We start from the raw sequence: 23,918 nt of genomic DNA on the forward strand, positions 1-23,918 counted from the left end.
TATGACTGTCAATGTCATTTTTTTTTTTTTTTTTTTGGAGTCAAGGTCTCACCCAGGCTGGAGTGCAGTGGTGCAGTTGCTTCTCACTATAAGTATGACCTCCTGGGCTCAAGCAGTCTTCCCCACTCAGCCTTCCAAGTAGCAGGGACCACAGGCATGTGCCACCATGTCTGGCTGATTTTCTTTTAATTTTTGGTAGAAATGGAGTGTTGCTTCCTTGCCCAGACTGGTCTTAAACTCCTGGACGCATGTGATCTTCCTGACTTGGCCTCCCAAAGTGTTGGGATTACAGGTGTAGGCCACTACACCCAGCCTATTAGTGAGTGTTAAATGTAAACCTTCTGTTAGTCTCAGTGTTTATATACAAGGTCATGTAGGTGTTAGCATAACAGCTACTCATTTCTACTTAGACTTTGTTAATGAAATCTTACATTTCAAAGTAGGTATTTAATTTGCTTAAAACATTTTAGAAGTACAATTTTTTTGGCCAGGCACAGTGGCTCATGCCTGTAATCCCAGCACTTTGGGAGGCCGAGGCGGGTGGATCACCTGAAGTCAGGAGTATGAAACCAGCCTGGCCAACATAATGAAACCCCGTCTCTACTAAAAATACAAAAATTAGCCGGATGTGGCGTGGTGTAGTGTGGCATGGCATGAGCCTGTAATCCCAGCTACTCGGGAGGCTGAGACAGGAGAATCGCTTGAACTTGGGAGGCGGAGGTCGCAGTGAGCCGAGATCATGCCATGCACTCCAGCGTGGGAGACAGAGTGAGACTCTGTCTCAAAAAAAAAAAAAAAAGAAGTACAGGTTTTTGACTAGGTAATATATGCACATTAGATAAAGATTAGGTTTATACAGCCCCCACAAGCTCTGTTCCCATCCCCCTCCCACTTCAGAAGCAGCATGTTATGTTCTTACGTGTCCTTCCAAAAAAGAGACTATGCATAAATAAGTATATATGGATGAGGTTATCTCATCAACCTTTACAGGATTAACAGGAAGATATATTTGTGATATGGGTCCAGCAGATATAAGTATTTGGCAAACAACATTAATAAAACTGTCAAAAACAGATTTAATTTGAACTGGTGTGACTGTATTCCAGGGTCACTGGGTTCTAGAGCTACTGCCCATGGTAGAGGCTGGGCTCCAGGTCTCCCTCAAGCCCCCATCAACACCTCATCTTTGGCCGGGTGACAGCCAGACTGTTCTGTTGTACATTTGCACTTCCAACTGAGATTTTGTTTGGAGAAAGGAATTTAAGGTGAATACCACATTAGGCAGACAGTACCAGTAACTGTCTTAATTTTCTCTCTTAATTTTTAGATGTTTCTCACCGTGTATCTCAGTAACAATGAGCAGCACTTCACAGAAGTTCCAGTTACTCCAGAAACAATATGCAGAGATGTGGTGGATCTGTGCAAAGAACCCGGAGAGAGTGATTGCCATTTGGCTGAAGTGTGGTGTGGCTCTGGTGAGAGACGCTGATGGCCTCGTGCTTCAGTTCTTTTGTCTTCTATTAATGTTGGTTTGTAGATGTGGCACTGTGTAAGTGCTCATGTTTCTCCGGGGAGAAACTGTAGAATAGCATGTCTGGCAGAACATAGTGTTCCTGATCCAGCTTTGGTATGATACATGAAGTCTTTTTGCTGTTTTCTTTTTCTGCAATAAAATGGAGACACCACAATATAAAATATAAAAGGTCATCTGGGATGTTGTGGTCCAATGGATGGTGCTCAACAGTGTCTTTGTGTGTGTAAGCTTTACTTAATTAGAAATTTGAGTCATTCTGATTGGTTTGCCCTCTCTCAATTTCTGTAAGTTTTTAGAGGAAGCTACTCAGTGTTGAGGAACTGTAGTGGCAGACAGCAATGGTGAACTCATGGGCATTATTGTAAGCCATGAAATCAATCCCTCTGTATGGTTCTTTGGAGCTCTAAAATGGGATAACCTGGTTTCTTTTTGGCTCCATAGGAGTTGGTAGATGTGGGAGTAATTTTTCATCATTTCTGCCTTGTTCCTGCACAGGCTGGGTGAACTCCTGCTGGTTTCCTTTTTCACCTCTGGGGATGCCAGATGTCCCCAGAGCAAGTTACACACTGTGTTAATTGAGTTCATGCCATTCATGATGGCTAACTTCAGCTGAGCTCCCCCTTCTTTTCAGGCAAGTCCTTTTATTCATCTTTGGTTGACTTTTCTACAATTGGATGTTCTAGAAGGTCTTCTGCAGTCTCTCCGAATTACTTTCTTTTCTCTTTACGTAGGAACCAGATTAGAACAATCACATGAAGAAACCCAAGGGATCTTTTGAAAATGAAAATCAGATAATTTCACTTTCCTGCTTAAAACTAGCGACTTCTCTTCCACTTACACTAAAATCCAAACTTTTAATATGAGGTTGTGAAGTTCTGTAGATTCTTAGTCTTTGCTCTTATCTGGTACCATTTTCTTCTCTGCTTCTTCCTGCAGCTTTAAAAATATTTCTTGAATATGCTAAGCTCATTCCCACCTTAGAGTCATTGGTGATAGCCATTCCCACTGTTTGTATTGCTCTGTCTCCAGATACTGTCATTGCTGGTTCCTTCTGGACTGTAGCTAAAATGTTAACCTCCTCGGAGAGGCTTTTTCTGAGCACCCTGCCAAAAGTAGCCATGAAGTTAGTTCTCAGTTATATCATCCTGATGTCATCCTCTGCAGAAAGTGCATCACTCTGACTTTGTGTGTGTTATCCTGATAGCCCCAAACATATGCACTAGAATATAAACTATTTAAGGATATAGACCTTGTTTATCTTGTTCATTGCTGTATCCCCAGCTCCAGGGGAGTGCCTTGTACCTAGTATGTGCTGTATGTGCTGTAGAAATATTTTTGGAATGAGTAAATGAACTTCTAGCTGCTCCTGGTAACCTCCTTGCATTCAGCAAATTACCTTGCTTTATTCTTTACTGAGATAATTGAAACTATCCTTTGTGTGCTTCCTCAGTTTTCTTACTCTGTACCTTAGATTCCCTCTGTGTGTCTCCCTTTTTTTCTCATTTTCATAGAGGAAGAAGCGTTCTTTCTTTGCTAGGGCTATACTCTGTTCCTTGACACTTTTGATCCCACTTACTCCTCTTGCTCACTTGAATTTAATAACCTTTACTATGTGATGATGACATGTAAAGGATTTTCTTTTTTACAACTTTTTTTTTTTTTTTTGAGACGGAGTTTCACTCTTGTTGCCCAGGCTGGAGTGCAATGGCGCGATCTCGGCTCACTGCAACCTCCGCCTCCTGGATTCAAGTGATTCTCATGCCTCAGCCTCCCAAGTAGTTGGGATTACAGGCACACGCCACCACACCAGCTAGTTTTTTTTGTATTTTTAGTAGAGATAGGGTTTCATCATGTTGGCCAGGATGGTCTTGAACTCCTGACCTCGTGATCCGCCCGTCTCGGCCTCCCAGAGTGCTGGGATTACAGGCGTGAGCCACTGCGCTCAGCCTCTAGTTTAAAAGAGGAGATAATATAAACAGAATGGATATCTCTCTCCTAAGCAATTCCCCTCGTCTCTTGATGTAATCACTTTAGCCAGATAATTTCTCAGACCTTTTCTCTGCATTTGTAAGTAACTGTAGAAATATTTTTGTGGTGTTTCTATATATTTTCTTTACGTAAGCAGTAGCATACATATCAGTGTTCTCCAATTTACTATTTTACCTTACAACATAGCTTGTAGATCTTTTCTTTTCAGATTAGTATGTGTAAATCTATATCTTTTTTTTTTTTTTGAGACGGAGTCTTACTCTGTTGCCCAGGCTGGGGTGCAGTGGCACCATCTCGGCTCACTGCCACCTCTGCCTTCCAGGTTCAAGCGATTCTACTGCCTCAGCCCCCTGAGTAGCTGTAACTACAGGCGCCTACCACCACACCCAGCTAATTTTTATATTTTTAGTAGAGATGGAGTTTCACCATGTTGGCCAGACTGGTCTTGAACTCCTGACCTCAAGTGATACACCAGCCTCAGCCTCCCAAAGTGCTGGGATTATAGACATGAGCCACCGCGTTATTTTTAAATTATCACATAATTTCCCCCAGTATGCATAAACTACAGTTGAGCTAACAATTGCTTTATTTACAAACATTTAAATTAATTATCTTGTTTTAATAAGTGCTGAGTAAAAATCCTTTTAGGAACCTCTTCTGATCCTATGCAAGCATTTCTCTAAAGGGTGGATGCCAAAAATGGAATTCTTTGGTTAAAAGTTCATAACATTTTTTTAATTAAAAAAAAAAATTTTTTCTTCTTCTTTATTCCCCTCCCCCTCCTCCTCCCCATCCTCCTCTCCGTCTCCCTCTTCCTCATGCAGTAACCGATGTGAAATATTTTATTTTTTTATTGAGATAAGGTCTTGCTGTGTTGCCCAGGCTGGAGTGCAGTGTGGTACAGTCTTGGCTTGCTGCAGTCTTGACCTCCTAGGCTTAAGTGATCCTCTCACCTCAGCCTCCTGAGTAGTTGGTACTACAGGAATGTGCCACCACACCCAGCTAATTTTTCTATTTTTTGTAAAGATGGAGTTTTGCTATGTTGTCTAGGCTGGTCTGAAACTCCTGGGTTTAAGTGATCCTCCAGCCTCAGCCTTCTAAAGTGTTGGGATTACAGGCATGAGCCACTGTGCCTGGCCAGGCCACACATTTTTTTTTCTTTTTTAAAAATTTTATTGTGTGTATTTAAGGTATACAACATGATGTTATGGGATACTTATAGGTAGTAAACAGGTTACTGTCATGAACCAAATTAACATAAAGTTTCACACATTTGAAAATGTAATATATATTGTCAAATTTTCTTCTGCAAAGGTTATATCAGTTCATACCTTTTCCAGTTATTTCTAGATGTATTCCTCATCAAGTTATAATATTTTAACTTTTACTAAACTGATAGCTGAAAACTTGACTTTTGTTTAAATTTGCATATTTCTGATTCCAAATGTGGTTGCCTGTTTTTTCATTTGTTCGTTGGCCATTTGGCTTTTTGGTTTTTGAAATTTGTTTCTTTATATCCTTTGCTCATGTTTACTCTGGCTTTTTCCCTTCCCTCTTGATTTGAAGGCATTTAAAAACCATTCAGGATCTCAGGCCTATCTATATGTGTGTTATTAAAAAAAAAATTTCTTATTCCAAAGCTGTAACTTAATTCTCTAAGTGTTAAGCCTTTGTTCTCCTCTCTTGTCTTCCTCTTCTTTCCTTTTCCATTTCCTCACTACCCACTTGTGCATTTGCTTAGTGGATATTTCTCAGATGCCTGTTATGTGTTAGGGACTGCACTTGATGGAGAGGGATAGAGAGATGAAAGTTACCTTTAGGTATCTTCCAGGGCACAAAGAGAAACAAGTATCCACAGACATTTATAATACAATGTGATAGTTGCAGTAATAGATGTGTTTCATCTGCAGGAAAAAAGGGTGCTGGGGGGCGGATGATGCATGATAGGAATGGCTTGTTCAGAGTCATATAGGCGGGAATGCCAAGGAGATACAGTCGTGTGTCACTTAATGATGGTGATATGTGCTGAGAAATTTGTCATTAGGTGATTTTGTTGTTGTATGAATATCATAGAGTGTACTTACACAAATCTAGATGGTATAGCCTACTACACACCTAGGCTATACGGTATATAGCCTAACACTCCTAGGCTACAAACCTGTACAACATGTTACTGTGTTGAATACTGTAGGCAGTTATAACACAGTGGTATTTGTGTATCTAAACATGTTTAAACGTAGGGAAAGGTACAGTAAAAATATGGCCTTACAATCTTATGGGACTACTGTCAACATGCAGTGCATGACCGTAGGTGTGGTTGGCACACAGGTGTTAGTAGGGAGCTTTGAGAGCCTTTGAAGTGTCTGTTTCAGTTTATGCAGGCCTATGCCTGATCTTTCGCCATCACAGGCCCATCGGGATGTCAGCCTGGAGCTTGTAAGAAAGTCCATATCCTTCTGGGGCAGTCCGACGTGGACTGCAAGCTACTATACTTCCTTTGAGTTGTCTTTTTGCTCCTGAAACCTGGAGATTTTACTTGTTTTGAGTACAGCTTGTGTGTGTCTATTTTGTAGGGGTGGGTGGAAGGTCTACTCAGAATTTCTTTTGGAGGGTTTCTCTCTAACTATGGTGTATCCTTTTTAGGGGGTCTTAGAATATGTGTGGTTTATAAAAGGGGATAATCTGTGTCAACTCTCAGTATGTTATGTGACTGGAAGTAGAACCAGAACCGCACTTTGTTGAAGCCAAGCAGGTTAAGTTCAGGGTTGGTTCACCAAATTGGCTGCTTGAATTGAATTGAATGCTTGCCTGCTCTGTTCTCTCCCGTGTTTATTTAAGGTGTTGATTACTAATAAATGTGTTGAGTTTTCTTAGGGTATTTCAACATTCTTATATTTAAAAATTATGTTGACATTACTGGCGTTTCGTTGATTTTAAGCAGTTGCTGCCTCAAACAGTATGTCTTGTTTTTATATCCAGATCCCTTGAGATTGGAAGATATTTTTTAGGACAGCTTGAGATATACTGTTTCTCTTGAAGGCTTCTATTTTTACTACGTATTTAGGTGTGCCCTTCTTTTTTTTTTTCCAGAAAAATTCTGACACTGGTATTCTCACTGGAAGAAGGGCAAATATAGATACATTTTACAGCAGTAAATAGACTTTTATTTGGAAATGGATAGGTCTGATTTTTTTTAACATTGTTTGTAAAATTATAATTTAAAAATAGCCTGTATTGAAAACTACAATAAAAAAAAAAAGACTAGGCTATTTAGAAAGTTGCTTTTTAATTTTTTTGTATATTCAGAGAATCATGAACATTAGTGTTAGAAGGGACTGTCTGATCTAATATAGATTTTACAGAAACTTTTGGAACTACAGAAGTTAAATGGCCAGGCGCGGTGGCTTATGCCTATAATCCCAGCACTTTGGGAGGCGGAGACGGGTGGATCACGAGGTCAGGAGATCGAGACCATCCTGGCTAACACGGCGAAACCCTGTCTCTACTAAAAATACAAAAAAATTAGCCGGGCGTAGTGGCCTGTAGTCCCAGCTGCTCAGGAGGCTGAGGCAGGAGAATGGCGTGAACCCGGGAGGCGGAGCTTGCAGTGAGCCGAGATCACGCCACCGCACTCCAGCCTGGGCAACTGAGCAAGACTCTGTCTCAAAAAAGAATAAAAGGAAAAAAAAAAAAAAGAAGTTAAATGGCACGCCTGTGGCCAGCATGGAGCCCACTGGATTAGACTACTGAGCTCCCGACAGCTGGCTGAGATGCATTGCCCTTTCTAGTATTCCACCCTGGCTTGACTCTGATCGTGTGTGTGGAAAATCTGTGTTACTTCATTTTCTAAGACGTGTTTTAATGAAAAAAATTTACCTGAGATACTAAGCATTTGCTGTATCCATAATGTATAATTTGCATGAAGGATAGATGGTGAATGATATGTTTATCTTTCTTTTACCTGAAAATAATGTGGTTTCTACTCATTTGCTTTAGAACGTCCAGTTGCGGATAATGAGCGAATGTTTGATATTCTTCAGCGATTTGGAAGTCAGAGGAACGAAGCTCGCTTCTTCCTTCGTCATGAACACCCCCCTGGCAGGGACATTGGTAGGTAGTGCTCTGTGAATTGTAACAGATATTTAAGCTTTTATTTTGCGCTGGTGGCGCATGATGAGAAGCCAGGTAATTTGAGAGGTGAAGGAGAGGTTAGGAAATGTAAACAGTGGAAATAGGATGAAGAGAAGTTTGACTATAGTTTTTTAATGCGCATGGAAAGGAGTCATTAGAGTAGGGGTTTGAAACTCTAAGAAAGAGAATACTTGTTAGTCAGGGTCCCTGATTAGGTCCTTCTGCAGCCCTGAGGCAGAAAGTCCTCTTAGACAAGAGGAAGGATCCCTCTTCCATAATAACAGGACAGAAATAAAACTGTGGCAGATGTGGCTAAATTTGTGCATTTTGTGGGAGTAAGTTGAGGGATTTCTCATCTAAAAACATTTGTTTTCTCTGAGGTAGGAGTGATGATGGAGGTGGGTGGGAAGTTTGAGCTGTTTTGGAGATTAGGAGAGAAGGCTTACTAGGGAAGCCAGGCTGCTGGGAACCGTTGAGGCCAGTTGAGATTAGAGACCATGAGACCATACGTGATTTTTCTCCAGTGGTTGTCTACAGCCCAGGTGGGTTGTAAGAAGAGAAGAAACCAAAGGTATCTAGACAAATTCTTTCTAGGCAATTGTCTAGGAAACCCAAGGTTTCTAGACAAATTCAATGGAAGATCAGTGGGGATACCTCAGCTGGTTGGGGAAGAAGTGAAGATAGGAGGGACTTTGGGGAAAGAGTAGACAGAGTTAAGAGGCTGCGAGTCTCAGATGAAAGAACAGGTGTCATGAGAGGAAATGAGTGAGACAGGCAGATTGAAAGGAAATAGTGTTCAAAAAACAGAAGGTTTGAATTGAAAATTTCGGAGGTAGAGGGCTTCTAGTGTTGTGGTCCCAGGTGGGGCCCTGAAATGAACCTGAATTAGAGTGGAGACGAGAAAACTAGAACTGAGAGGCTAGCATTTGGGCAGTAACATCATCCAGAATGAAGGCAGGACTTGAAGGTGGAGAGAACAAGGGACTCAACTGGTCACATTGTTAGTGACCAGGATTCTGGTCACATTGTTAGTGACCAGGATTGTGACCAGAGTTTATAGATGACTGTAAGGGGAGGGTGGAGGAGAGTGTGGGTGGGAAGCAGCAGTAGATACTGGGGACACAGCCATCCCTGTGACCCAGCAGTCTGGTAGGATGTGGGAGAACGAGCAGGATTATTGGACATTATAAAAGCTCAGTTTTGGCTGAGCGTGGTGGTTCATGCCTGTAATCCCAGCACTTCGCAAGGCTGAGGTGGGAGAATCACGAGGTCAGGGGATCTAGACAGACCATGCTGGCCAGCATTGTGAAACCTCATCTCTACTAAAAATAAAATTAGCTGGACGTGGGACCTGTGATCCCAGCTACTCAGGACGCTGAGGCGGGAGAATTGCTTGAATCAGAGAGTTGGAGGTTGCAGTGAGCCGAGATGGCACCACTGCACTCCAGCCTGGCGACAGAGCAAGACTCGTCTCAAACAACAACAACAACAACAAAACCAAAATTAGCTGGGCACCTGTAATCCCAGCTACTTGGGAGGCTGAAGTAGAAGAATCACTTGAACCTGGGAGGCGGAGGTTGCAGTGAGCCGAGATCACACCGTTTGCACTCTAGCCTGGGCAACAAAGCAAGACTCTGTCTCCAAAAAAAAAAAAGCTCAGTTTCATTAACTAAACTGTTGCATTAACGCATGTGTCTATATGGTACCTGACCATTGGGAATGATTAAATTTAGAGTATGGGTTAGCTGAGGGGCAGAATTGACTTAGTTTGGCCCCTTCTACCCTACAGATGAGAAATGCTGATACTTAGGGGTTAAGTGACTTGTCAGAGGCCACACACCTAGAGGCAGAGCCAGGAGTGGAACCTGAATCACCTCAGCCAAGCTGCCTGGTTGCCTTTTGGTATCACTGGTGTCTTTAATTTTATTTTAAGTAAACATGTATTTTTTTCCGTAGGCTTTTTTGTTTTTTTTGTAGTTTTATATTGGCATTTGTATCTTATTTTTATTTTGTTCTCTATCTACATCGCATGCACTCTTTTCTAATTAGTTGAATTTTACCCATTCATCCACCTGTTCAAATATCTTGCTGTCTAGTACTGGATAAATTATTGAATAGTCTCTCAATAGTGCAATATGCAGTTTCAGTGTCTGTAATGTGAGAATTATAATCTGAAGATAAAGGAGCTGTTTTCACATTGTCACAAAACACCAGTGCCACATAGTGTTGAAATTGGGATAAAACAGGATTGTTTTTCAGTCTCCTTTATTAAGGTGTTAACTTACTCTTTTTGGTCTAGACCTCTCGATTAAGGATTACGAGACTGTCACCATATTCTTTTTCCAATTCAATTAGGACCAGTGACCCAGAATGTATATGAAATTATGTTTAAGGCTCTTGCTTCTTACTTTAATTAGGTAACTGATTATACAAAGGAGGAGCTAGTTAAGTGCTCTTTCTTTAAGACAGCAAAGAAAGCAATTATTCTGAAATTATAGAAGTTTTTTTTTTTCTTACAGAAATATTGTGGCAGATTACCTGAGCTATTTTGTCAGATAATTGAGCTGCATTTTAAAAATAAAAGCTGATTGTATTAGAATTAGGTGTAAGTGTGATACTTGGCTCTGAGTAGACATGTTTATTTATTTGTTTATTAGCAATGGGAATTTGTGCTAAGATTCCTGACAGTTATAATAGACATTTTACTTAAGTTTCTTGGGAGATAATTTGATAATTTTTTTAATTTTTGGGAAGTACAGGTATGAGCTTAATTTAATGTATTTTTTAAATTCTCTGTTGGTATTTTTGCTTCTTATAATGTATTAGTTTAAATTAAGATGTTTCTTTTTATGATACATTAAGTGGTACTGAAAGACTCATGTATTTTGACTTTAAAAATTCTTTTTAGCCAAAAAAGCAGAATATATAGTGTTTCTGGATAGTTCCTTCACAAACTTAAACAAATATTTTGCTTAAATAAATGTAGAAGTACTTCATAGTACTTACAAATTACCACAAAATGTTTGCAGTAAACCAAATAATTAAGATACTACTTGTTCCATTTTTAAGTGCTTTCTTCTCATAATAATTTAAAAATATTGTTAGTGAGTACAAGGATGCATTGATGTAATTTTCAACTATTTCAGTAAAGCTTTTCTTGATTTAACTACTGAGTAGCTAAATAGATGACTAGGAAGAGCAACTATCAGCAAATGGTATGAATTACTCATAGTCAGAAGTACATTAAGTCTGTTAAGTTTTCCTCCTTTGGTATGTGAATCAGACAGGTTTCCTAATGACTAGGTGGCATGTGATACTTAGTAGTGCGAAGTATTCACTGTTCCATGAAATTAATTTTGCAAAACACACTGAGTTATGAGACCTTAAGTCCATTGCTATTAGAAGGTATTTTGTTTTAAGGATATATTCAACTTAAAATATCAGACAGCAGTAATGACAGAACTTGGAAATGAACTGGTTCTTAAAATATCTGTCAACTCTAGTGTTAATGCATAATTTTTGGATTTTGTCCTTAGTGAGTGGACCAAGATCTCAGGATCCAAGTTTAAAAAGAAATGGTGTAAAGGTTCCTGGTGAATATCGAAGAAAGGAGAATGGTGTAAGTTGTTTTAATCCATACTATATATACCACAGTCTATGTATTTTTTAACTTCAAATCTTATTCATTATTACTATGTTATTCAATGGGCTAAGGATGGCCCCTTTTTAAAGGTTATTTTAAATTTGTTTTATAGAAACTTAATTTTAATGATCTCTTTATGGCTGACTATTGGAAGAAATTGTATGTTTAATGTGACACAAATTCAGAACAAAATAAAAGCTGAGCAAGTTTGAGGAAGTATTTCTTATTTGGTGATTTTATTTGTTGCTATCATCGCTTTATTAAAAATGGAAAATCGGCCGGGTGCCGTGGCTCACGCCTGTAATCCCAGCACTTTGGGAGGCTGAGGTGGGTGAATCACCTGAAGTCAGGAGTTCAAGACCAGCCTGACCAACATGGAGAAACCCCATCTCTACTAAAAATACAAAATTAGCCAGGTGTGGTGTGGTACATGCCTGTAATCCCAGCTACTCAGGAGGCTGAGGCAGGAGAATCTCTTGAACCTGGGATGCAGAGATTGCGGTGAGCCTAGGTTGCACCATCGCACTCCGGCCTGGGCAACGAGTGAAACTGTCTCAGAAAAAAAAAAGAAAATTATATATTTATGCTCTTGCTATTGCATGTGAATTTGAGCATGCATCTTTGGTATATTTGGAAGACATTTCTTTTCAGAGGTCACTATTTTTAGTGCCATTAGGGATTAGCTAAATTACCTTTTTCCGATCATCAGTACATTTATAGTAGAATTGAGATGATCTTAAGTACCATTTGCTCTTACTATGTCTTCATATTCTTCTTTTTCTTTTCTTTGACTTATTTTTATTTTTATTTTATTTTACTGTTTTCTGGGACCAAGTCACATTCTATCGCCCAGGCTGGAGTGCAGTGGCATGGTCTCAGCTCACTGCAAACTCTGACTTCTGGGTTCATGCCATTCTTCTGCCTCAGCCTCCCAAGTAGCTGGGATTACAGGTATGTGCCACGACACCCAGCTAATTTTTGTATTTTTAATAGAGATGGGGTTTCACCATGTTGGCCAGACTGGTCTTGAACTCCTGACCTCAAGTGATCCACCCACCTCTGCGTCCCAAAGTGCTGGGATTACAGACATAAGCCATGGCACTCAGTCTTTTCTTTGATTTAATAATTATCTTACAATGATGAAAGGATGATATGCAAATGATAAAAATGATCTTAGCCATTGTTTTAGTGCATATGGACACAATGTATCTCCTCCTCCACCAATTAGAGGCTGAGGCAGGAGGATCACTTGGAGCCAGAAGTTTGAGACTAGCCTGGGCAACAAAGCGAGACTGTGTCTCTATTAAAGAGATAAATTGTATCTTTATATATGTATTTTTAAAAAGCTGCCAAATGTTTCCAAAGTGATCATATTATTTTACATGCCCACCAGAGTTTTACTGTTTCCACATCCTTGCCAACGTTTGGTATGGTCAGTTTTTAAAATTTTAGCCATTAAAATATATGTGTAGTGGTATTGCATTGTGGTTTTAATTTGTATTTCTCTAGTGACTAATGATTTTGGACATCTTTTCATGTGCTTATTTGCTCTCTGTGTTTCTTCTTTGGTGAAATTATTTGTTCAAATCTTTTGCCCAGTTTTTTGCTCTCTTACTGAGTTTGAGAGTTCTAATAGTCTGGATCCAGTTTTTTTTTTTTTTAATGGAGCATACTTTTAGTGTTGTATCTAAGAACTCTTTGCCCAACCCAGAGTCACAGAGATTTTTTTTTTCTTTGTTTTCTTTTAGAAGTTTTGTAGTTTTCAGTTTTACCTTTAAATCTATGATCCCTATTGAGTTAACATTTGCATATGGTGTGAGAATCAAAGTTCTTTTTTTTTTTTTTTTTTTTTTTGAGACAGAGTCTTACTCTGTCGCCTAGGCTGGAGTGCAATGGTGCGATCTCGGCTCACTGCAAGCTCCACCTCCCAGATTCAAGTGATTCTCCTGCCTCAACCTCCTGAGTAGCTGTGATTATAGGTGCCCGCCACCACGCCCAGCTAATTTTTGTATTTTTAGTAGATATAGGGTTTCACCATATTGGTCAGGCTGGTCTTGAACTCCTGACCTCAGGTGATCCACCCGCCTTGGCCTCCCAAAGTTCTAGGATTACAGGCGTGAGCCACTGTGCCCGGCCCTAAAGTTTATCTTTTTAATATGAATATCTAATTGTATAAGCAGTATGTATTGGAAAGATTATTCTTTTTCCATTCAGTTGCTTTTGCACCTTTGTCTAAAATCAGTTGCCTCATGTATGGGGCTATTTTTGTACTCGCTATTCTGTTTCATTGATCTGCTTGTCTATTTTGACGTCAATACCACATGATTGGTCACTGGAACTTTTATAAGTCTTGAAGTCAGATAATGTAAGTTTTACAACTTTATTCTTCTCAGAGTTGTTTTGGCTATTCTAGATGCTTATTACTTCCATATGAATTTTAGAATCAACATCAATTTTCACAAAAATGCCTGTTTGTATTTCAGTTGAGATTTTGTTGAATCTGTAGATCAGTTTAAGAAGAATTGCTATCTTGACAGTATTGAGCCTCCAATTCATGGACATGGTGTGACTCTCCATTTATTTGGATTTTCTTTCAGCAGTTTTTGAGGTTTTGGTATATACATCTTACATATTTATTAAATTTATCCCTAAGTATTTCATATTTTTGATACTATAAATGGTATTTAAAATTTTTAAATTTATAATTGTTTCTAATATATTGAAATGTACTTGACTTTTGCATATTTGATTTTTTTTTTATTATCCTGCGGTCTTGCTATGTAACCTATTTATCTGGTAGTTTTTTTTGGAGATTCCATAGTATTTTCTTCATAGATGATTATATTGTCTGTGAAGGCAGTTGAACTTCTTTCTTACCAATCTGGATGCTGTTTATTTGTCTTTCTTGTTTATTGCATTGGCTAGAACCTCTAGGACAATGTAGAATAGATGTTGTGAGAGTAGATGTCCTTGCTTTGTTTCTGTTGACCCAATGTGTCTTGAATTTTTTAGTGCTATTGTATTTTTAAATGATATTCCAGTGACTAAATTCTAGGTTTGCTGCCAGTGCCTCAATACCATGTTTAATATGATCAAATATATGATCTTCTGTTGTAATATAAATTACAGAACAAGGTAATTCTGAATTGTTCCATTTGTGTCCCTGACTGTTGAAACTATTTAATTTTAAACTTACAACTTAAAATAAAAGATTATTGTGTATTAGTATGTTTTATATCTTAAAAAGTCAATGTGATGAGTATTAATGTAAGAATTAATGGTCTGCTTAATAATATGAAAGAAAAATCACTAAATAATTTTATTGTAGTTGGTTCAGATGAAGCTTTTACATAGACTTTTGAGGGTAGAAACTCTGTGATAGTTTTATAGTAAGTTGGGATTGTGTTTATTTGTGTTTTTACTTGTAGGTTAATAGTCCTAGGATGGATCTGACTCTTGCTGAACTTCAGGAAATGGCATCTCGCCAGCAGCAACAGATTGAAGCCCAGCAACAATTGCTGGCAACTAAGGTAGTATCTTCTTGTTTTTTTGGAGATGAAGTCTCACTCTGTCGCCTAGGCTGGAGTGCAGTGGCACGATCTCCGCTCACTGCAACCTCCACCTCCTGAGTTCAAGTGATTCTACTGTCTCAGCCTCCCAAGTAGCTGGGATTACCGGCAAATGCCACCACACCTGGCTAAATTTTGTATTTTTTGTAGAGATGGGGTTTCACCGTGTTGGCCAGGCTGGTCTCAAACTCCTGACCTCAGGTGATCTGCCACTTTGGCCTCCCAAAGTGTTGGGATTACAGGCGTGAGCCATCGGGCCTGGCTGGTAGTATCTTCTTTTAAAAGACCTAACAGGCTGCTGTTGTTAATGGATGTGTAAGGCTATTTATGTTCTACCCCCATTAAGCCAATTACCTCACAGATATGAAGTGACATTGTCAACCCAAAAGCCAACTGCTGTTTGGTGCTCTCTTGGTGCTCTCTTTAAGTCCTTACTACAGCATTTTGTAGAAATCCTTGTATCATCCTAATTGTTCAAGATCTTCCTGACTCCTGATTCTGATCAACATTAACTGTGCTATGCTGGTTATCAGTCAGACAGGAAAGATGGAAAGAGCCCTTCATCTTTGCTCCTAGGAACTACTGTGGGCCACAGCAAGAGGAATATTAAAGTTCTAACATGGCATGGTTAATCTTGGATCAGAATAATCTAATACTGTCCCCTTCTGGAGCTTGGAACCAATAATGGGCTGCTTGCCTTTTTTTGGGGAACATTCTTTATCCACAAACTAACGCTAGTCCTGGCCTTGAACAAGGAAAATATAAGAAGCCACTCTGTTACCATCAGAACTGCTGCTTCTCCTGCCAGCCATAGGCTTCCAATTTGACCCAAAAGCCAACAGACCTTTCTCTGTAAAGGGCTACATAGTAAATATTTTGGGCTTTGCAAGATTTGCTGCCTCTGTTGCAACTACTCAACTCTGCTGTTATAAGCTGTCATGGATAATAGGTAAATAGATAGTGTGGCTATGTCCCAATAAAACTTTACTTACAAAAACAAGATAGCAAGCTGGATTTGGCCTGCAAGCTATAGTTTGTCAACCCCTGGTCTTAACACCCAGGATCAACAACTGACCAGTCCTTTAGTGATTATAAGGCCACTGAAGCAGGGGTAGACACTTGTTGGTTTGTCATGGGCAAAGTTACCCAATAGGGCTTTGAATTAATGGCCAGGAATTCTTCAAGGCAGTTCTCAACACGCAGTGTGGACTTCCATTTCATACTTTCTAGGGTTCCTGTGTATCCATTTCTGTTTGTAATACCAGACCCCAGTTTTTCCAAAATCATATGTATCATTGCTTCTCAAACTTTAAGATACATACGAATCTCCTAGGGATTGTGTTGAAAATGCCTATTCTGATTCAGTAGGTATGAGTTGAGATTTGAGCTTCTGCATTTCTCACAAGCTTCCAGGTGATGCTCATGCACATTACATTGAGTGGTAAGGATATATAGTCAAATAAAAAGGTTGGTTGTTGAAGAATAAATCTCTAACCTTTTTAGTCTTCAAGGACTAAAAAACAAGTGCTTGTGGGTTTTTTTTTTTTTTTTTTCTTTTGGTATAGGTTCTCACTGTGTTGCCCAGGCTGGACTTGAATTCCTGGGTTCAAGTAATCCTCCTGCCTTAGCCAGGGTTTTTGTTTTGATTATTTCCATGTTACTTATATGTTTCTGGCATATTAATCTAAGAACTAGTTTACCTGTGATTATAAATTGTGTGGCTCTGTTACTCAGTTTTAGTTAAAATTTTTAATGTAATAAATACAAAATTTCTGCTATAACAAAAGTACCTTGGGGCAGGGGAAAGAAACAGCTTCAGATTCCATAATTGCAGCTTTCTAAAGGTGTTAAATATTTCTTTAGCTCTTTTCAGTGACCATTTATTGAGAATATACTACATAAAATACCATTCAAAGACATTTACATTTCACATTTCATTTAATCTTCACCGTAGTAACATTGGTAGTTCCTATTGATCATCCCCGTTTTATAGATGAAGAAACATAGACTTGCATACTTGGTGAGGTTATGCAGTTTGTTCAAGGTCTCATAGCTAATAAGTGGCAGAGCTTGGGTTCGAATCTAAATGTACTCCAAATCTTATACATTTAAATACTTTCTTATAATGCTTCCCATTTCTACACGAGCTGCTTTTTAAAATTGTTGCAACAGTTTATGAAAACTAGTTCAAGAATCGCTGCATCCTGGCTGCATGAGAACCACTTGGGTTAAAAATACTGATTCCTGGATCTTATCCCCAAGCTTCTAGGGTGGGCTCAGGAGTATCTGTTTTGAACAGACTTCCATTGTGATTCTGATAGCAGTGTTTAGGAAGAAGGGAGACCAGACCAGGGTTACAGGTGTACCTCAATCTCAACATCTAAGTGTTGCGGTTAGGCTATTTTGAGCTTAGTGGTGTACCTATCTAAAATGACATACCTAATGATTACTTTTATTTTTAGGAACAGCGCTTAAAGTTTTTGAAACAACAAGATCAGCGACAACAGCAACAAGTTGCTGAGCAGGAGAAGCTTAAAAGGCTAAAAGAAATAGCTGAGAATCAGGAAGCTAAGCTAAAAAAAGTGAGAGCACTTAAAGGCCACGTGGAACAGAAGAGACTAAGCAATGGGAAACTTGGTAAGTTGTTCCTTATAGATTTACTTTTTTCTACATCTTTTCGTCTGTTTTTTTTTTTTTTTTTTTTTTTTTTGAGACAGAGTCTTACTATGTTGCCCAGGCTGGTCTTTTGAACCCTGGCCTCAAGTGATCCTCCCACCTCAGCCTCCTGAGTAGCTGGGGTTACAGGTGCAAGCCACTATGGTTGATCTGTAGATAACTTTAAAGGGAATCTTTTGAAAAAAATATTATTCACTGCAGTTTTGATGCCGCAGGTTCCTCTGAATTAGATTCAGCTGTTGAATGTTTTATACAGGATTTCTAAGATACCTTTGGAAAATGTAGTATTTTTTCCTCTCTTAACATTTTTTGACTGAGAGTTTGATGAAGGCAAGGATTTTTATTCATGTAATAGCTCCATCTATTACAGTACCATTTTAATCAGAATGTTAATGATTTAATAGACCCACCTAATCTTATAAAATTGAAAGTTCTAAAGAAATTTTCATTGTTTCTAAAATTTGGAGTTTAATAATATTTTTAATGCAAATTCCAATAACGATACATTGAGATTGAAGCACAGAGGTTTAAAGATGTCTCTGTTGATTTCAGTTGCTTCTGAAAGAAGTAGGTTGCTTCTAGGACATTCTGAAAAATTTTTCTACTGTTTATTAGAAAGTTTATTGTAAAGCCTGGTTGCCTGGGAAGTAGTCCATTCTTATTTTTCTTTTCAACTGTTGTTGTTGTTCTCTCTCTCATCTAGTGGAGGAAATTGAACAGATGAATAGTTTGTTCCAGCAAAAACAGAGGGAGCTCGTCCTGGCTGTGTCAAAAGTAGAAGAACTGACCAGGCAGCTCGAGATGCTCAAGAACGGCAGGATTGACGGCCACCATGACAATCAGTCTGCGGTGGCTGAGCTTGATCGCCTCTATAAGGAGCTGCAGGTAGACCGTAGCTGTTTGCCAAATGCTGTACAACCTCCTTTCCAGAAACAGAGTTGCTCATATAAGTAGCAAGAGGTGCTAGATTTCAGTTGCCTTTCCTTAAAGAGAAGGCAGGTTGTAGGGGGAAGCTAAACTCCAGAGAATCCAGAGTAAACTTTATAGTACCTCAGACAGGAAATTTGAGACATTCCTCATAACCACAGCTGGTGGTCTTGCACAGGTGTCACTTAATTTTAAACCATGAGATGAGAAGTGTGGAGGGGTGGAGGGACCTCATATTTTTAGAAATTATGTAATAGTTAACCATGTGATTAACGTTTGAGACATTTTCTTCCTACTCCTTGGCTACCTTTTTTCCCCTCTCTTTTATTCAGCTAAGAAACAAATTGAATCAAGAGCAGAATGCCAAGCTACAACAACAGAGGGAGTGTTTGAATAAGCGTAATTCAGAAGTGGCAGTCATGGATAAGCGTGTTAATGAGCTGAGGGACCGGCTGTGGAAGAAGAAGGCAGCTCTACAGCAAAAAGAAAATCTACCAGTAAGTGGGCCGTTTTGTAATGGTTTGGGGGAGGAGGGAAAAGGATGACCAGCCCGGTGAGGTTACTCATAGGCACCTTCTTCAGAATCATTATTCAGTGTGCCGTCAGAAAACAGATGCTGTTTATGGATCCTCAAAAGACAATCCGCTGCTTTTTTACTTTTTAATGTTATTACCTGTGTAGCTCTGTTTGTCTTTCTAATACTTGTAATAAAGTGTGGGTGAGAGTTCATTGGGGAGTGTTTATTTTGGAATGTTTTTCTGTAGACTCTATGGCTAGATTCTGAAAGTCCTCATTTTAAAAAAGAAAATGTCACATCTTAGTTTCTAAGTCTGATCTCCTGAGGTGATTTTTAATACTGAAGGACCTGTGCTTCTTTCCTAAGGTTTCATCTGATGGAAATCTTCCCCAGCAAGCCGCGTCAGCCCCAAGCCGTGTGGCTGCAGTAGGTCCCTATATCCAGTCATCTACTATGCCTCGAATGCCCTCAAGGCCTGAATTGCTGGTGAAGCCAGCCCTGCCGGATGGTTCATTGGTCATGCAGGCTTCAGAGGGGCCGATGAAAATACAGACGCTGCCCAACATGAGATCTGGGGCTGCTTCACAAACTAAAGGTAAAAAGTCCTGCAGAGCCTAGTTCTTTCCTATCCCCACTATTCTTTCTCCCAAGTTTGAGTTTTAAAAAAAATCTCTCTTTGTATTCATTATTCATGTTTGAATTCTAAAAATCCTTTTGTATTCTTTGCTAGTGTAATGGTAAGTTAAAAAAATCAAAATTGATACCATAGTTGTACAAGGATGATTTTTCTTAACCCTAAATAATACAATTCTATTCAGGAAATGAAATAAAATACAATATCTTTATAAAGCTGAAAATTGTTTTAAAAAGTTCCTTCTTGTTGCTAAGGAAATTTTGATCTAATATTAATAACTTGAGAACTTTTCTTTTTGTGTAAAAACATATGTAAGTGTTCGTGGTGTCATCTTTACAGAATGTGAGGTTCTGAATCTATTATGTTGATGAGTGGTGTTAAATATTCATATCTGCTTACATGTGAGAATTTGCTGATAATTTTTAGAATAACATTAAACATATCGGGGGATTAAAAGTGAAAATAGCAGAAGCTCCTTGTGTTAGTGATCTTTGCATTCTGTATACTTCTTAGATACACGGAGAGGTGCAAGCCAGTGTTTTGTAATGGGAGTAGAAAGTGTAGGGAGAATTGTAGGAAAATTGGGGGTAAAGCATCCTTTAATGACCTTACCATTCAGACCCCTGGACAGAAGAAGTAATAGCTAGTATTGTCTCTGTTCTCTAACCGTTATCATGTGCAAAAAAATAGCTGATTTTCAAATTATTTGTTATTTTCCCATAATTACTACTGTGAAACAATAGTACCATGCAGTCTGGATTTTTTTGTGGAAAGAGTTATATTTACTTTGTTTCTGTGAGGAAAAATGAAAGCGGTGGCTTTTGAAATTTAAGTATCTGTGTAGAAAAAACCTGAATATGCTGATTTGTGAAAGACTGCAGTTGAAGTCCTAGAGTAAGGGTCCACATATTTACTGTTGTGCATGTGTCCCTTAAAATACCATTTATAAAATACACCTTAGACCCTTAGGTCTCTTGAATTGGAAATTATTTTCTGGGTGTGATGGTGATGTTTTCTAATACAATGAAGAATAATGTGTCTTTGCTGGTTCAAGCAGACTTGCTGTGACTACTTTTAAATTGCTTGAGTAAAGTACTAAATTAGAATATAAAATATAATACAGTATTTTCTAAGTAAATTTATTGGGGTTGTGAGTCTGGAATTTAAAGATGTTTTTAGAGATTGAAAGTCTTAGTAGTAAAAATCATTAAAAATCTCTTTAGAATGCTGAGTTATTTATAGCTGCTTTTCTGTATTTTAGGCTCTAAAATCCATCCAGCTGGCCCTGATTGGAGTCCTTCAAATGCAGATCTTTTCCCGAGCCAAGGCTCTGCTTCTGCACCTCAAAGCACTGGGAATGCTCTGGATCAAGGTGAGATTTATTTGTGCTACTCCTGGACATTAAATTTTGGTCATCTAAAAGGTGCTGTGTATTCCTTTTAGATAGTTCATTTTCTTTCCTGTCCTTGTCCTTGTCCCTTCCTGTCCTTGTCCCTTTCCTTTCCTTTCCTTTCCTGTCCTGTCCTGTCCTGTCCTGTCCTGTCCTTTTTGTTTTGTTTTTTTTAGAGACAGGGTCTCACTGTGTCACCCAGGCTGGAGTGCAGTGGTGTGCTTATGGCTCACTGGTGCAGCCTCCACCTCCTGGGCTCAAGTGATCCTCCTACCTCAGCCTCCCTAGTAGCTGGTACTACAGGTGCATGCACCATGCCTGGCTAATTTCTCTGTTTTTTGTAGAGATGGGGTTTCACCATGTTGCCCAGACTGGACTTCTGGGCTCAAGTGAACTACCTGCTTCCACTTCCCAAAGTGCTTGGATTACAGGCATGAGCCACTGCACCCAGCTAATAGTTCATTTTCTAGTGTGTTAACACAAGGGACAATATTTAACAGTATTTAATTTATTTCCAGAACACCTTAATTTAGTGGGAGAACTCAGGTGCGATCATTGTAGTGCTTGGGTTATCCTTTTATTAATTTAATTAAAAAATAGGAATGTGCTTTGTGGACACAGATTTTCAGGGAGATTTAGGAGAGAGAAACTTACGAGTGAATGAGATATTTTATTCCAAACAGTTTGAATGTCATTGTGATTTTTTGGTCTTTAGTTGATGATGGAGAGGTTCCACTGAGGGAGAAAGAGAAGAAGGTGCGTCCGTTCTCAATGTTTGATGCAGTAGACCAGTCCACTGCCCCACCTTCCTTTGGTACTCTGAGGAAGAACCAGAGCAGTGAAGATATCTTGCGGGATGCTCAGGTACCTACAAATATCCGAGTTTTTACAATCTAATAGTAATTCTATAATGTAGTGTTTAGAAGGGATAAAGTGTTATGTGAGGGAGAGCAGAAGAAACAGGATGTACCTAGGAGATTAGAAAATACATTAGCATTCTGTTATTTTAATTTCTCTTGCGTGAGTCTGTGCTCTCACACCTGGTGGGAGAATGACTGACGTGCTTGTTTTGGGTCGTATTTCGTGTGATTCTCTAAAAAGTATAAGTGCATCAAAGAACACTGTATTTGTATTATTCAAGTATGTTATTTCTTCAAAATTACAAAATGATTGTGTGGTGAATTTTCTGTAACTGTTGCAGTCTTAATCGTTGATAACCAGGTTATGTGTGAGTGCTCCAAGTTAGGTGTGTTTTATTACAGTTGTCTAGATTGCATGAAATTCCAGTGAACAAGAATGGTTTCCCATTATTGATGCCATCTGAGTATGAAAGATGACAGCAAAAGTTTTCAAGTGGGCACTTAAATGTATTAAAATTGCCTAGATAGGAAGTGGAAACAAGGTGGAAGTCATAAAGGGGAGAGACTGTATTGCATTTATGAAGTTCATTATTAAATGTGAGTAAATACAGAGATTTAAAACTAGTTGCCGGGCGCGGTGGATCATGCTTGTAATCCCAGCACTTTGGGAGGCCGAGGCAGGTGGATCACCTGAGGTCGGGAGTTCAAGACCAGCCTGACCAACATGGAGAAACCCCGTCTCTACTGAAAATACAAAATTAGCCGGGGTGGTGGCACATGCCTGTAATCCCAGCTACTCGGGAGGCTGAGGCAGGAGAATCGCTTGAACCTGGGAGGGGGAGGTTGCGGTGAGCCAAGATCACGCCATTGCACTCCAGCCTGGGCAAAAAGAGTGAAACTCTGTCTCAAAAAAAAAAAAAAAAACAAAAAAAAAAACTAGTTAACAGCCAGGCGTGGTGGCCCACACCTGTAGTCCCAGCACTTTGGGAAGCTGAGGTGGGAGGAGGATCACTTGAGACTAGGAGTTCGAGACCAGCCTGAGCAACAAAACGAGACCCTGTCTATACATAAATAAACGAAATAAATATATAAAAACAAAAACTAACAATTAAAAAATATGAGTTTATATATATATATATATAATTTTCCGAGATGGAGTCTCGCTCTGTCGCCCAGGCTGGAGTGTAGTGACGCAATCTTGGCTCACTGCAACCTCTACCTCCTGGATTCAAGTGATTCTTCTGCCTCAGCCTCCCAAGTAGCTGGGACTACAGGCGCCCACCACTATACCTGGCTGATTTTTGTATTTTTTTTTTAGTAGAGATGGGGTTTCACCATATTGGCCAGGCTGGTCTCGAACTCCTGACCTCATGATCCGCCTGCCTCGGCCTCCCAAAGTGCTGGTATTACAGGCATGAGCCATTGCACCGTGCCAGAGCTAATATTTTTATAGTGTATACTTACATTTGTGAAATTAGGTTATCTAGAACATCCTGTGTACCCAGTTGTATAGTATTTTAACTGGCTTTTTGTGTGTGTGTTATAGGCTGCAAATAAAAGTGTGGCTAAAGTACCACCTCCTGTTCCTACAAAACCAAAACAGATTAATTTGCCTTATTTTGGACAAACTAATCAGCCACCTTCAGATGTTAAGCCAGATGGAAGTTCTCAGCAGTTGTCAACAGTTGTTCTGTCCATGGGAACTAAACCAAAACCATCAGGGCAGCAGCCGAGAGTGCTGCTGTCTCCCAGCATACCTTCAGTTGGCCAAGACCAGACCCTTTCTCCAGGTTCTAAGCAAGAAAGTCCACCTGCTGCTGCTGTCCGGCCCTTTACTCCCCAGCCTTCCAAAGACACCTTACTTCCACCCTTCAGAAAACCCCAGACCGTGGCAGCAAGTTCAATATATTCCATGTATACGCAGCAGCAGGCTCCAGGAAAAAACTTCCAGCAGGCTGTGCAGAGCGCGTTGACCAAGACTCATACCAGAGGGCCACACTTTTCAAGTGGTAAGGTTCTTCACGTTCGTAGGTGACGTGCTTAAGTTC

General features: G+C 39.4%; 1 protein-coding gene across 1 annotated transcript in view; it reads left to right on the forward strand.

Moving 5' to 3' along the window:
* TP53BP2 (tumor protein p53 binding protein 2) overlaps positions 1 to 23,918 on the forward strand; it is a 46,081-nt gene that overhangs the window by 3,534 nt on the left and 18,629 nt on the right. Inside the window, exons 2-12 of the mRNA XM_012000990.1 lie at positions 1,328 to 1,475; positions 7,520 to 7,633; positions 11,191 to 11,273; positions 14,726 to 14,827; positions 17,329 to 17,503; positions 18,246 to 18,427; positions 18,802 to 18,966; positions 19,353 to 19,581; positions 20,882 to 20,992; positions 21,726 to 21,874; positions 23,417 to 23,879. Coding sequence (XP_011856380.1) covers positions 1,328 to 1,475; positions 7,520 to 7,633; positions 11,191 to 11,273; positions 14,726 to 14,827; positions 17,329 to 17,503; positions 18,246 to 18,427; positions 18,802 to 18,966; positions 19,353 to 19,581; positions 20,882 to 20,992; positions 21,726 to 21,874; positions 23,417 to 23,879 — 1,921 coding nt within the window. The remainder of the gene's footprint in view (positions 1 to 1,327; positions 1,476 to 7,519; positions 7,634 to 11,190; positions 11,274 to 14,725; positions 14,828 to 17,328; positions 17,504 to 18,245; positions 18,428 to 18,801; positions 18,967 to 19,352; positions 19,582 to 20,881; positions 20,993 to 21,725; positions 21,875 to 23,416; positions 23,880 to 23,918) is intronic.

Source organism: Mandrillus leucophaeus, unplaced genomic scaffold (assembly GCF_000951045.1).
Source record: "Mandrillus leucophaeus isolate KB7577 unplaced genomic scaffold, Mleu.le_1.0 Scaffold645, whole genome shotgun sequence".
NCBI lineage: Eukaryota > Metazoa > Chordata > Mammalia > Primates > Cercopithecidae > Mandrillus > Mandrillus leucophaeus.